Genomic DNA, 14,994 nt, shown 5'->3' on the forward strand with positions numbered 1-14,994 from the left:
CAAAGACAACCTCTGGATATGATGCTGAGAACGTGCACTCAACTTCTTTGGTCGACCATGGCGGGGCCTGTTCTGAGTGGAACCTGTCCTGTTAAACCGCTGCATGGTCTTGGCCACCATGCTGCAGCTCAGTTTCAGGGTCTTGCCAATCTTCTTATAGCCTAGGCCATCTTTATGTAGAGCAATAATTATTATTTTCAGAGAGTTCTTTGCCATGAGGTGCCATGTTGAAATTCCAGTGACCAGTATAAGAGTGTGAGAGCGATAACACCAAATTTAGCACACCTGCCCCCCATTCACATCCGAGACCTTGTAACACTAATGAGTCACTTGCACCGGGGAGGGAAAATGGCTAATTGGCCACAATTCTTGACATTTTCATTTAGGGGTGTACTGACTTTTGTTGCCAGCGGTTTAGACATTAATGACTGTGTTGAGTTATTTTGAGGGGACAGCAAATTTACACTGCTATACAAGCTGTACACTTACTACTTTACATTGTAGCAAAGTGTAATTTCTAAAGTGCTGTCACATGAAAAGATATAATAAAATATTTAAAAAAGTGTGAGGGCTGTACTCACTTTTGTGAGATACTGTATATATACACACATATACACACACTGGCAATCAAAATTAGAGAACAGCCTACAATTTCCTAAATTGCAAGGTTAACTGCTTAGTTCTATTTGAAATTTTCTAAACAGGAGTAAAATATATTTTTTTAAGCATATTTAATGAGTTAAATATATTTTTAAGCACAGAATAAAAAACTTCAATGAGATTTGAAAAAGAACGTTGATCAAAATTAGAGGACATTTTCCGATACCAGTTATTAGTGCTAATCTGGCACCATGTGCTAATTTCTTTGATTGTACTGACAAACCCTATTTAACTGGCAGCCTAACTTTCCAGTTTTCACTAACTTTGCAAGATGGTGAGCCCTTTTAAATTGACCAAAACCCTCCGGCAGCAGGTTGTCCAGATGAAGGACAAAGAGATGACCCTTTCAGCCATAGAAGAGACAAGAGAAGTTTGTCATTCCAAATCTGCGATTTCTATAATATTGCATCTTTACAGCATCACAAATGCATTCAAGTCCCCCAAGAAGGCTGGTCATCCACGACAATGCAAGAGAGGACAGGATAATGTGGATAATCTCAATGCAGCTGCGATTGCTGACCAGTTCAACGCTGATCAGAATGAGGATCTGCCTCGTCATACAGTGTCTCGTCGTTTGAGAATTTGGACTGAAAGCCCACTCTGCAGTGACCAAACCTTTCATTAGCAGAAACAATCAAAAGGCTAGTCTAACCTTTGCTGAGGAGCATGTTGTGTGGACAAAGGAGAACTGGTCCAAAGCTCACTATATAGTGATAAAAGTTTAATTTATTTGGGTCTGATGGGAAACATTATGTTTGTTGTCAAAATAGGGAAAGACTGAACCCAAAGTGTGTAAAGAAGTCAGTGAAAGGTGGAGGGGAAAGCTTCATGGTTTGGGCCTCTTATACAGCTACTTGGCAGAGAGAACGCAAAAGTTTATCAGAACCTTCTTCAACAACATGTGGTTTCTTCCCTGCGTTCATCACCCAATCAGCCAGCAATTTTTATGCACAACAATGCCCCCTGTCACACAGAAAAATGGGTAAAACAGTTCCTTGAAGCTGTAAACGTTGAAATAATGAAATGGCCAACCCAGACTCCTGATCTAAACCCAATGGAAAATCCTTGGGGACAAAGTTATGGCAAAGAAAACCCACTGCAGAAACCGAAACTGTGGAAGAGATCGGGAGAAGAGTGGAACAAAATCACACCAGAGCAGAGTGAGAGACCAGTGATGTCCTGTGGCTATAGATAAGTCATTCAAAGCAAGGGCCTGTACATCTCCTACCAATTGTTGATGTAACCTTCAGAAATTTTAGTTGTAATCTTTCGCCATGGTACAGTCATTGCTGGTCTCTAATTTTGATCATTATGTTTTCTACAAAATAAACGTTTTTTTTGTTGAAGTGCCTACGTTATTTTGGAAAAAAAATCAAGTTTCATAAATTGTTCTCCAATTTAGATTCCCAGTATATATATATATATATATATATATATATATATATATATATATACATATATATATATATATATATATATATATATATATATATAGATATAAGGGTTGCAACAATACAGATACTAAGCATTTGCACGAGTACTTGTACAAATGCACCAATACCTGAAAAGATACCTTTGTCGCTTAATTTGAACCCATACGAAATGAATAGGCTCAAATTGCACTGCAAAGAATCGCTTGTGATTCGAAATAGGAATGCAGTGTGATTCCTGTTCAAATCGCATGCAGTTTCCCCCACTGCTGCTGTATGAACCCAGGCGTGACATAGTAATTTCATCCTGGGTTCACACAGGAGCGATGAGGGGAAACTGCATGTGATTTGGACAGGAAATGCACCACAATCCTATTTAAATCGTATGCAATTAGAGCACATTCATTTTGTATGTGCTCAAACTGCACCACAAAGGTATCGGTAAGGAAATGCCCTAAAGTATCGGTACTCATACTTAAAAAAACGTATCAGTACAGCCCTTATACACACACACACACACAAATGTTTTGCCTTGCATTTCTATTTTAAACTTAATCAGTTGTTTTATAAGGTGATGGTTCACATATATTTGTTAAAGTAAACCACGCCATTCTTGTTGATAGCCAGTTGTTGAAAGTGCTTAATTTTTTTTGGCACAACTCTACTATACCTATATAATATATATTATAATATCCAATGGTTGTCACCATACACAAACCGGGGATAAAAGTCAGCCCGGGTGCACAGCAAAGACTGCAGTGCATATAAACCAAAAAAGAGAGTGGCACTCACGAGTCTAAGGTGAATGCATGATGGTGGTTTAATTCAACGTTTCAACGAGGCACAAGCTTGTGCCTCGTAGAAACTTTGAATTAAAGAGTTAGGTCACCTGTGCTGTTTTGGCAAGTTAAGCTTTATAAAAATGTAGACAGTCACCTGCTGTTCTTGTTGCTGCCTGACAGCCTGTGAAATCTTCCTCTGATTCTGGAGAAGCTGCTGCTGCTGCTGCTGCTGCTGCTGCTGCTGCAGAAGAAGCTGGCAGGCCTGTGCAAGATAAAACACATCAATGGATTTAGCCAAAACATTTAATATGAGGTGATTAATGATTAAATGGTTCACACACTTTCCAATCACCAAACATACATAACTATAGACAGATAATCATAAGGAGATACAGTATGTATAGGCAAAGTCTGCCCTGGGTTCATAAACAGCCATCCTCTACTAAGAACACTACTACGTTGAAACTATAAAGAGTGTAAGCTGCTACTATAGATCTTTAGCACCGACTTATTAAAAGGGCAAAAAGCAGCATTGTACCGACAACTGTGTTCACTATTTCCCTTCAGGCCTTTTGGTCAGGGATGTCTGTCACTGTACAAGGGCATGAGACTACATGTCTATTCTGGCCTAAAACAACTGACACCTAATATCTCTGGGTACCTTTACACATACACATACTTCGTCTCCCTAAGCTGAACAATGTAAAGGTGGCTCTTTAAAAGAAAATGTCTTGTCCTTATACTGTCATCTAATGTTGGTAAAAATTACCAATAAATGTTTATTCTAAATCTCTGTAGAATCGTTGATTGAAAAAATAGATTAGATATTGAACATGTACACACAAATGTATTCAAAAAGTATAAACTGGAAGATTACCAGCTGAAACTGCTGGATTTGTGGGAGTTGGCTGAGCATGGCGATCTGCTGAGGAGAGAGCTGAGGCCCCATGTTAAACAGTCCTGGACTCATATTACTGTTTGGAAATTGCTTCAGCATAGAGGCTGAGACCTGATAGGAAGAGGGAAAAAAAAAATCAGAATGGCTAAGATTTTGAAACACTAATAATAATAATAATTTGAAAGTTAAGACTCTATTTGCAAATATGTTCATAAACAAAAATAGGCCATGACCCACCTGTGGAGAGAGGAACTGGGGAGGCACTTGTGCCCGGAGGTTGGGAGAGGAGTTGAGCGATGGCACAGGGTTGTGCATGCCTCGCGATTGTGCACCGCTGTTCCCAAACAGACCAAGATTGCCACCCTAAAGAGATAAAAATTGTTTAACTACATTCCTGAAGGATGTGATTTTACTGGTTAGGTTTACCTAAAGGCCACAGACTATCAAATTAGATTCTTGAGCATTACAAACTTTGGGGACTTTTTGAGAGAAGTGTACAGATACTTTGATATATATATAGATATATATATATATATATATATATATATATATATACACACACACACACACACACACATTTATGAACAATATCCTTTTGAGAACCAGTACAATACAATACATGTTTGAGCTTAAATCAATGTGGCTTTTTCCAATACATTTTATCAGCAAATTGTTCAAGAAAGAAACATGCTGTTTAATTTAGATGTTGATATGTGAATATACTCTAGATCAGTGATGGCGAACCTTGGCACTCCAGATGTTTTGTAACTACATTTCCCATGATGCTCATGCACTCTACAGTGTTGAGCATCATGGGAAATGTAGTTCCAAAACATCTAGGGTGCCAAGGTTCACCATCACTGCTCTAGATATTTCTTTGCACAATTTGAAGCTTCCAACCCAAATTCTGTTCATCGGTTTGAGTAATTTTGTATAAATCCTGGTTACACAGTTACAATCCAGTCATTTTGATTCAGTGATTATTTGAAACCAGTAAGCTACACTTGAAAAAGTTTAAATATTTCCTTCAGATCATTACAGTTTGTAAATGAAATTACATAGTTGCTGCATTTTCAGACATATTTTTTGTCGTACCCCAGGCACCTCCTCTTCCTCTTAGTGGGTAATTTTCTGTGCAAGGAGATAGAGCTGTGTAATAGGAATAGGCATGTCATATAGTCCACAGAACAACAAACATGCTGTGCTGATGCTGTCTCCGCTCGGTTGGGTCCAGAAGCTGGCTGCGTGTATAGGAGATCCAGGAGAGAGGGCTAGACCGCGTCAGGCGCAATGACGTCACAGGACATGCCGCAATGCTTTTCTGAGCATGCGCACGGTCAGTGTATGCTACTTTGTCAAGCTAGTATTCTTGGACTATGGATGCCTTATATAAACACTGTTATCCAGTGGAGCTAGTTGGTACTACAGGGGATAAGCAATACGTGATAGCACTATGGAGAAAGATGGCTTATAGCTAGAAGACATATCACTTTTGTGGGTATAAGCAGTGACTAGGGGAACATGGATATACTGGAACAAGGTACCGATTGTTCCTAATTACTAGAAATCATATAACACACTGGTATTAAAAACCGATTATATATGTACATATGTAAAAAGGTGTGCACCAAATACTAGTATAAGATAAAAAAGAACATTCAAATAAAGCCACATTAGTATAAAAAGTATGTACAAATAATATTCAGATAGGTAACACACTAGACATGATGTTTAGGCTTAATAGACTGGGGTGATAATTTGTGAATTTTAATCAACTTCACTTTATTGCTATAGGTGTCAAATATCTTTCTTGATATTATTGCGATTTAACTGTTCATCGATGAATAAGCCCTTGTTATGGGGAAATATTGAGTCAAACATGCCGAAGAAAGGAATAAGGGTAATAGACTAAATTTAAATATGCATAAGGACCAGGGAGTAAATTGGACAAAGGCGATGTAAGTGCAATAAGATGCCCTGTAGCGCAATCAAAAAGATGTCAAGACACGGCTAGAGAGACTAGCTTGTTTATATGTATAACTAGAGATATGTAGTGGTACTAGATATGAAGACTATGTGCTGCCCCAACACTCCCCCCCAGGCTGGATACAAACCCCACCCCACCACAACATCAGCCGCTGAACCTGACCCGACACAAAAATGCTAATGCAGTGCGCAGGGACCCTCCCGAGGAGCAACCAGTGAAGATTGTACAGATGGTCATATAATTATGTGAGGCGACTATATACTTACAAAAGGAGGAGACCACCCAACATTGTAGATGTCACCCCATAAATCTATGGAACCCTGTAAGAGTAAACTAAAAGGGGTTTTATTATAAGACAATTACAGAATGGTGCCAATTTCTAGCTCCTCATTAAGTCTGCCAGGAAAGAGTGCAACAAGGGAGCATATCCGGTATGTCTCAAATTCGCAGAGCCTGTGGAATCGTTCTGCTTTGGGGAGACAACTGGATATCTGTTCGATCACCCAAACTTCTAGGCTATCTGCAGATTATTATTTTTTTTTTTTGCACCTTAAAATAGCATTATTAGGCTTCAACTTACTTGGAGCAATCTTATTATTGAATTTTCAAAAAGCCCTACGGCAAACGCTGCGCTATAACCAAGGTGAGATATATAAGCAGCTAGCACCAAAAAAGTCTAGTACCTAGTACTTCTTGCGCAAATATAAAAACAAAATAGATGCAGCGCTAATATCACATAATTGAATGTGATAAATTAATTTGTGAATTATGAATACAGTTAATTAACCACAAAAGGAAAAAAAAGAAGAAAAAGAAAAAAAAGTGATAAAAAAAAAAGAAAAAAGAAAACCAATACAGAGTCCCATTAGAATCAATGGTGAAAAAAATGTATATAAAGTGTCCACGCAATAAGTGAGTAATACGAGGACGTGCGATCGGCCCGAGGTTATCTAGAGTCACCAATCTTATTATTGAGAGTGGGAGTTTTCCTGTATGTGACACGAGGTCTGTTAGGAAGAATCGTTTTTAAATATGGAATCTCTAATAAGATGCTCCAATGTTTTTTTTTTTTTTTTAATATGTTCCATGTTCTGCTACTGATGGTGAAATCTGGTAGTGAATCTGAAAGAGTGGTCCAACTTTTCTTTGTTTTTGTATCTTCCTTCTAGATAAAAGGTGCAAGCCTGTTGAATAAGAGGTTCAAGGTAACCTTTATCTAGAAGTTTTTGCTTTAGAAGAGAACTTTGCTCTACGCAATCTGTTATTTTGGTGCATTTTTGCCTAAGGTGGCAAAATTGCCCCACGGGGGGATATTTTTAGTCCATCCGGGGCAATGGCAAAATGCAAATATATTAATGAACTATGTGACTTGTCATGCCAAACCTCACGCCATCTTTCTTCCACAGTTGGCGCACTGTGGTAGAAAGATGGTGTGGGGTTTGGCAAGACAAGTGACATTAATATATGTGCATTTTGTTGGTAAAAAAATAAATCCCAGCTTACTGATTCTTTGCTGAGAATTCCAGGGATATGCATGGCAACAGCTATGATTTGTAGCAGAAAGGAGGGAACGCATGAGGGAAACTGACCAGCCCGGTTTTGATGTGCTTACACATGTGTTTTTATCATCTATGTAAGTACACTACGTTTAACCACTTTCAGACCGGACCAATTTGCTGGTCAAAGACCAGACCACTTTTTGCGATTCGGCACTGCGTCGCTTTAACTGACAATTGCGCGGTTGTGCGACGTGGCTCCCAAACAAAATTGACGTCCTTTTTTTCCCACAAATAGAGCTTTCTTTTGGTGGTATTTGATCACCCCTGCGGTTTTTATTTTTTGCGCTATAAACAAAAATAGAGCGACAATTAAAAAAAAAAACATTATTTTTTACTTTTTTGTTATATTTTTGTTATAATAAATATCCCCCAAAAATATATAAAAAAACTTTTTTTTCCCTCAATTTAGGCCGATACGTATTCTTCTACATATTTTTGGTAAAAAAAATCGCAATAAGCGATTATTGATTGGTTTGCGCAAAAGTTATAGCGTTTACAAAATAGGGATAGTTTTATAGCATTTTTATTAATATTTTTTTTTTTTACTAGTAATGGCGGCGATCTGCGATTTTTATTGTGACTGCGACCCATCAGACATTTTTGACACATTTTTGGGACCATTGTCATTTATACAGTAATCACTGCTATATAAATGCAGTGATTCCTGTGTAAATGACACTGGCAATGAAAGGGTTAACCAGTGGGTGGCAGTGTAGGGGTTAAGTGTTCCTAGGGGTGTGTTACTAACTGTGGGGGGGTTGGGCTTTCATTTAGTGTACACTGATCTCTGCTCCAATCACATGGAGCAGAGATCAGCGTCACTAGTTGCTAGGCAGAATGGAAAAATGTTGTTTACACAGCATTTCCTCCATTCGGCCGCTCCGTGAGACGATCGCGGGGATGCCCGTGGCGATCGAGTCCGAGGAATCCCGCGACCGGACTCACGGGGGTCCCGACCAGCGCGGGAGCGCGCCGCCGGCGGCTCGCTCCCGATGGCAGGGCGGCATCGAATATTGGACGTACCTGTACGCCAATATGCCTGCCCGTGCCATTCTGTCGACGTATATCATCGTGCGCTGGTCGGGAAGTGGTTAAAAAAAATTGTGAGACTTCTACAGTATTGCGCTATGTGGATTCTTGTATCTTTCATATGCCATTATCATTAATACCACTGAGGGCTTCCTGACACTGCATCCTGGCTTGCTTGTGAGTCCACCATTTCACACCATCTGCGGGACTTCTGAGAGGCTACCTGGGCTCCTAGCGAGTGGATCAGTGAGCCGATTGAGCACTTTCTGACCCCCCCCCCCCCCCCCCCCCCGAGTAAGGGTGATCATTGCTTCTTTGGTAAGCCTTTAATCATTTTGTATGGTGGATGTCACGCTGGTGATTATTTGGCGCTGCACTTTGTTATATATATTCTTATGTGTTTGGTATCTAAGGTTATAGTGCATAGCTGCTTGAATTTTTGTTCGAAGCGCAGATATATATATATATATATATATATATATATATATATATATATATTTATTTATTTATTTTCTGTATCATGGACACCTGTGAGCTTAAGACCAAACAGGTTGCCGTTACAAAATAAAACAAACTATTTTATTAGATCTAATGAGTCGTCCCAGATAATGATCACAACATCGATATAGTGGCTGAAAGTTTCCGCAAATGGGTTGCTTTGCCATATGTATCTGGTTTCATGGCAAGGTTTGCATAGGATGGTGCAAAATCCCTGCCCATTGTGGTCCCTTGGGTCTGTAAAAAGAAATCTTAATTAAAACTGAAATGTGCGTTAGGCAAAATTTTTTAACTTCCATGAATAAACTTGGGTTGTCTGTGATTGATGTGGGGGGGGGGGGGGAATCTGTTGACAAGAAGAGGTTAAGGGCCAATGGTCCAAACTGATGAGGAAAGGAAGTGTATAGGGAAGTTACATCTAACGAGACCCACAATCAATTAGGTTCCCATGTATTTGGCTTTAATAGTTCTAATAAGTGGATATTGTCCCAGTTATGGAACTGTAATGCTTGTGCGAGTGGCTGCAAAAACTGGTCTATGTATAATGAAAAAACAGTGTTGAAACCTTCCATGGTGGCGATGATAGGCCTGCCTGGAGGAGTAGTTTGATTCTTGTGAATTTTGGGGATGTGGTAGAAATAGGGATGATTAGATGATTTTGTTCTTTCCTGTTCTATTTATTATACTTGTGTTTTTCACAGACGTATATATTTCCTGAAGAAGCTCAGTCAGAGCGAAACTAGTTGAAATACGTCACCACCTGTACCACTTTGTATACTGTCAATTGTTTTTATTATTGGAATAAACTTTATATATATATTTTCCTGGTTTAAATCACTGGTTATTAATATTTTTACCTGTACCGTAATAGTCCTCTAGCTCACCTCTGTTCTCGATAAGCCTGATAGGGGAATCAGGTTTCTCGATTTTTAATTTCATATAATTTTGGATGATGGTACGCTTTAATAATTTACTTTCTATTTGAGTGATGAGGCCTTTATAGTATATTTTTTGTGCATGTGACAAACACAGAAGAAATTACACTTTGCTACAATGTAAAGTAGTGAGTGCACAGCTTGTATAGGTGCAAATTTGCTGTCCCCTAAAAATAACTCAACACACAGCCATGTCTAAACTGCTGGCAACAAAAAGAAAGTAGACCCTCAAGTGAAAATGTCCAAATCATGCCCAATTAGCCATTTTCCCTCCCTGTGTCATGTGATTTGTTAGTGTTACAAGGTCTCAGGTGTGAAGAGGGAGTAGGTGTGTTAAATTTGGTGTTATCATTCTTTCATACTGGTCACTGGAAGTTCAACATGGCACCTCAAGGCAAAGAACTCGGGACACAAAGCCACAGTAATTACTGTATGGGTTATATAGGCACCTTTGGGTGATGGACACTGGCACACCCTAGACAGGAAGTTTTAATCCCTATATAACCCCTCCCCTTACCGAGTGTACCTCAGTTTTGTAGCAAAACAATACATGTGTAACTAGAAGAGGGGAGGGACCTCTGTGTCCCGTGATGAACTCCAAGAAAAGGACTTTACAGGTAAGCAGTTATAAAAATCTTATTTTCTTTATTGTACATCACGGGACAAAGAGCCACAGTAATTACTGTATGTAATGTCCCAGACCAATGCTATCTGAGGGGAGGGAGACAAAACCAAAAATAGGGTGCGATCAGACCTGAGGACCTATACTGCTGCCTGCAGCACAATACACCCAAAGGAGATATCCTCATGCGTTCTTACATCCGACAGAATCTGGTGAATGTATGGCCTGAAGACCAAGTTGCGGCCTTGCAGATCTGAGCCATGGAGGCTTGGTGATGCACTGCCCACAAAGCACTAATGCCACATACACATGATCGGAATTCTGGCCAGAAAAAGACAGATGAGAGCTTTTCATCGGAAAATGCAACCGTGTGTATGCTCCATCAGAATTAAGCTCTCCGAATTTCCGCCAGCCAAAAATTGATAGCATGTTCTCAATTTTCCAGACGGAAAAACTTTCTATCGGTAATTCCGATCGTGTGTATGCAATTCTGACACGCCAAAAATCACGCATGCTCAGATTCGACTACGAGACAGAAGCTATTGAACTTCCTTTTTCTAGTCACATCGTACGTGTTGTACGCCACCGCGTTATAAATGATCGGAATTCGATGTGACCGTGTGTAGGCAAGACAGCTTGAGCCGAATTCCGTTGGGAAAACCATCAGAGCTTTTTCCGACGAGAATTCCGATCATGTGTACGCAGCATAACGGCCCTGGAGGAGCGTGCTTTGATTTGAAAAGATGGAACTTTCCTCTTCAAACCATAAGCTTCAATCATTTGCCGAATCCACTTAGCAATAGTAGATTTTGACGCTGCCTGTCCTTTCTTAGGACCTTCAGGCAACACAAACAAAACATCTGTTTTCCGAATCTGAGTAGTCGCCTCCAAATAGATTTTGACTGCTCTCACTACATCCAGAGAATGTAGTGACTTTGCTTCCGTAGAACAGGGTTCTGGAAAAAATGAAGGTAGAACAATATCCTGGTTTAGATGAAAACCTGATACTACCTTTGTTAGAAAATTAGGATGAAGACGCAATACAACCTTATCCTTGTGAATAATTAAATATGGCTCTTTACAAGATTCTGATGCCCTTCTTGCAGAAGATATGGCTAACAGAAAAACTATCTTCCTTGTGAAAAGGACCAAGGGAATATGCCGTATTGGCTCATAAAGCTGCTTTTGTAATGCTGACAGAACAAAATTCAAGTCCCAAGGGTTCAGGGGTGACCTAACCAGTGGGATTAAGCCGTGTTACCCCCTGTATAAAGCTAGAGACCAAAGAATGTGAAAAAATTGGTCGTTGAAACAATACCAATAAAGCCGAGACCTGGCCTTTGATAGTACTCAAGGCCAGCTTCATCTCTAACCCCATTTTCAGAAAGGCAAGGATTCTACCTATGACATACTTTCTGGGATGCTAACCCCTGGATTCAAACCAGGAAACATATGCCTTCCAGATTCTATAATAAATTACTCTGGAAGCTGGCTTCCATGCATTAATCAATGTAGATATGACGGAGCCTAAAAGCCCACAATTCCTCAGAATGTGGGTTTCAATAGCCAAACCGTTAAATTTAGCATTTGTAAGGTAGGACGGAACACTGGTCCCTGCGAAAGCAGGTCTGGACATGGTGGTAGGGTCCATGGGTCCCCCTACCCCCATCCTCTGCCGATCTCTGCATTCCAAGATCTTCTGGGCCACAAGAATCACAGACTTTCCTTTCCTGCTTGATCCTGTGAAGAAGCCGTGGTAGTAGCAGAATAGGAGGGAATACATAATTCAGTGAGAACTGATCCCACGAGGTCACCAACGCATCAGTTCTGCATGTTTGTTCTTGACACAAAGTTGTAAACTTTGCTGTTGAACCTGGACGCAAACATGCCTACATCAGGGATCTCCCATCTTTGGCATATAGCCAGGAAGTTGTCGGGGTTAAGGGACCATTCCCCTGGGAACAACTGCTGGTGACTCAAATAGTCTGCCTGCCAATTCTCTATCCCTGGAACAAAGATTGCCGATATGCACGGCACATGCTTTTCTTCCCAGACTAGCATGTGGTTTTTCTCTTCCTGGGCTGCATGACTTCTGGTGCCCCCTAGGTGATTGATATAAGCCACTGCTGTGGCATTGTCGGACTGAATTCTGACAGGATAATTCTGCAACAATGTCCAGGCCCTTAGGACTAGACGCGCTGCCTGAATCTCTAGAATGTTGATGGGCAAGGTCCTTTCGATCCTGGACCATTTTCCTTGGACAGTCGCTTCTTCCAGGACTGCTCCCCAACCTGACAGGCTGGCATCTGTAACCACCTTCCAGGTAACTGGTACAAAGGATTTTCCCTTCTGCAAATTCTTTGATATCCTCCACCAACTGAGGCTCTGTGCACCCTTTGTGACCGATTCATTGGAAAATCTAGCGCTTGGACCTTCTTGTTCGATACTGTTTTGCAGCAGTCTCAAATTAAACTGATCATAGGGAACCGCTTTGAATGAAGCCACCATTTTTCCCAACAACCTCATGCAAAGGCGAATAGAAAGACCCTTCTTTGCCCTGACCACCCGAACCAGCTCCTTTATTGCGCTGATCTTTGCCTGAGGTAAAAACACCCTCTTCTCTGCTGTATCTATGACCAGACCCAAGTATTCTAGTCTTCTTAATGGTTTTAAGGAAGATTTCTCTAGGTTGAGGACCCAACCTAGGTATTCCAGGTAGTTGACTGTGGTGACCATGCTTTGGTCTAAGCAGGCTACCGACCGGTCTATCAAGAGCAGGTCGTCTAGGTATGCCACAACTGTTATACAGAGTCCTTAATCTGGCCAGAAGAAGGGGCAGAAGTTTTGTAAACACCCAAGGTGCAGTAGCTAGACAGAAAGGCAAGGCTACAAACTGAAAATTGAGTTATTCTACTTCGAAACGCAGATAATTCTTGTGAGGGGGGAAAAAAGGCACATGCAGGTATGCATCCCTGATGTCGTTTGACGCCAGAAGTTATCCTCCTTGTAGGATGGAGACAACAGATTGGATTGATTCCATGTGAAAAGAGTGGACATTCAGGAATCGGTTTAGATCCTTGAGATCTAGAATGGGTCTGACATTCCCATAAAACCCCAACCCCTGCTCTTTTGCGGGGACTGCCATGATAACTTTTTAAGACAAAAGTTGGTCTAATGCTTGAAAGAGAGACTTATTTTTCTCTGGATCTCTGGGGACATTTGACCTGAGGAGATGAGGTGACGGGAAATCTCAGAACTCTAGTTTGCAACCTAGAGGTATTGTGGAGACCACCCATTTGTCTCGAAACTCTTCCTGCCAGACCTTTGAGAACTGCAGAAGTCTCCCCCCACCACTCGAGCGAGCAGGGGCACCCCTTCATAAAGAGGCTTTAGTGTTCTGTCTTGTAAATTTCCTCCCCCAGGAATTCTTTTGTCCCTCGGGTTGACCCTGAGGGACCTGACGGTGTAGACTATCGTGACTGCCAGGAGGCTAAAGGCCCTGGCGAAAGTGCCTGTTTAAATGAGGCTATGAAAAAAGCCAGGGAACGGGGCGAAAGCGGCAAAGGAACCCTGAGGGGCTAGGAAAAGGATTATTCAAAGAAACACCCAGATAATGCAAAACTATTAAATAAAATTATTTATTAGCAAAAACAAAAATTCCACCCACAGTAATGTAATGGACAGGAAAGGCACGCAAAGCTTGAGGAGGCTTTAGTGAACCCAAACAAAGAGTGGACTTTTCAACTGACTCAGTTAAGGGTAGCTTAAATGTGAAGTGGATCATTTCTGTAAGAGATTGCACCAGCAATTTTTCAGCTTCTGAAGCTGAAGAAGGTCCTTCCCCACTTGACCCCTCAGAAGAGGAGTCATCAGCCTCTTCACGATACCCTGAGGGGGATTCATCTTGATGCTGCTCTAAGCCCCGCCCCTACCTCCGACCTACCACCGCGCCCCCCACTCTTTTCAAAAAAGATTGTTTTCCCGTGTGAGGGGGCCTCTGATCCGACTGGACTGCATGTGGGGGAGGGTGGGGTGGAGGAGAGCCTGATGGAAGGAGAACCGCCGTGGTATGTCGGTGGCAGCAGGAGCGGCATGGCATATTGCTGACTGTTCGTGCTCCTACCGCCTCCTGGAGAAAGAAAAAATACTTCTGTCCAGGTGGGGGATGTTTAACAATAAAACCCCCCTGTCAACATCATACCTGAGGCTTGGGACTGGAAGTAGCCTTCAGCTTGTACCGACACAGAGCGAAACTGACCAGCATGGAACAGGTACGTGCTCTTGACCGCCCGCCGGTGACAACTTTAGGCATGGCATTTACTTAAAGGAGAAAACCTATAAGAATTTAAAAATTCCTTAAGAATCTCCACTTACCTTATGCTGCTGCAGGGTTCTGTGGTAAACCAACAGACCCAAACTTCACGAGCTCCGTTAGAGAACCTGCAAGCACCGGGCCCCTTTTTATCGGGGGTTCCACACCCTTGGACCCATAAAGCACCCCTCCAGGAAACATGGCTGAAAAAAACTAAAGCACTGGATCCCAAGGTCCAGCTCTCTGAAAAGGGAAGCGTTATAGGCAAAACCTTGTTTCTTC

General features: G+C 41.3%; 1 protein-coding gene across 13 annotated transcripts in view; it reads right to left on the minus strand.

The window, feature by feature from the left end:
• TNRC6B (trinucleotide repeat containing adaptor 6B) overlaps positions 1 to 14,994 on the minus strand; it is a 1,034,757-nt gene that overhangs the window by 222,485 nt on the left and 797,278 nt on the right. For all 13 annotated transcript variants that reach the window (XM_077452437.1, XM_077452434.1, XM_077452436.1 and 10 more), the window contains 3 exons: positions 4,008 to 4,133; positions 3,750 to 3,881; positions 3,027 to 3,134 (listed from right to left, as the gene is read on the minus strand). In XM_077452437.1, coding sequence (XP_077308563.1) covers positions 3,027 to 3,134; positions 3,750 to 3,881; positions 4,008 to 4,133 — 366 coding nt within the window. The remainder of the gene's footprint in view (positions 1 to 3,026; positions 3,135 to 3,749; positions 3,882 to 4,007; positions 4,134 to 14,994) is intronic.

This window comes from Lithobates pipiens, unplaced genomic scaffold, assembly GCF_037356315.1.
Source record: "Lithobates pipiens isolate NorthernLeopardFrog02 unplaced genomic scaffold, aLitPip1_a1.2 Scaffold_23, whole genome shotgun sequence".
Lineage (NCBI taxonomy): Eukaryota > Metazoa > Chordata > Amphibia > Anura > Ranidae > Lithobates > Lithobates pipiens.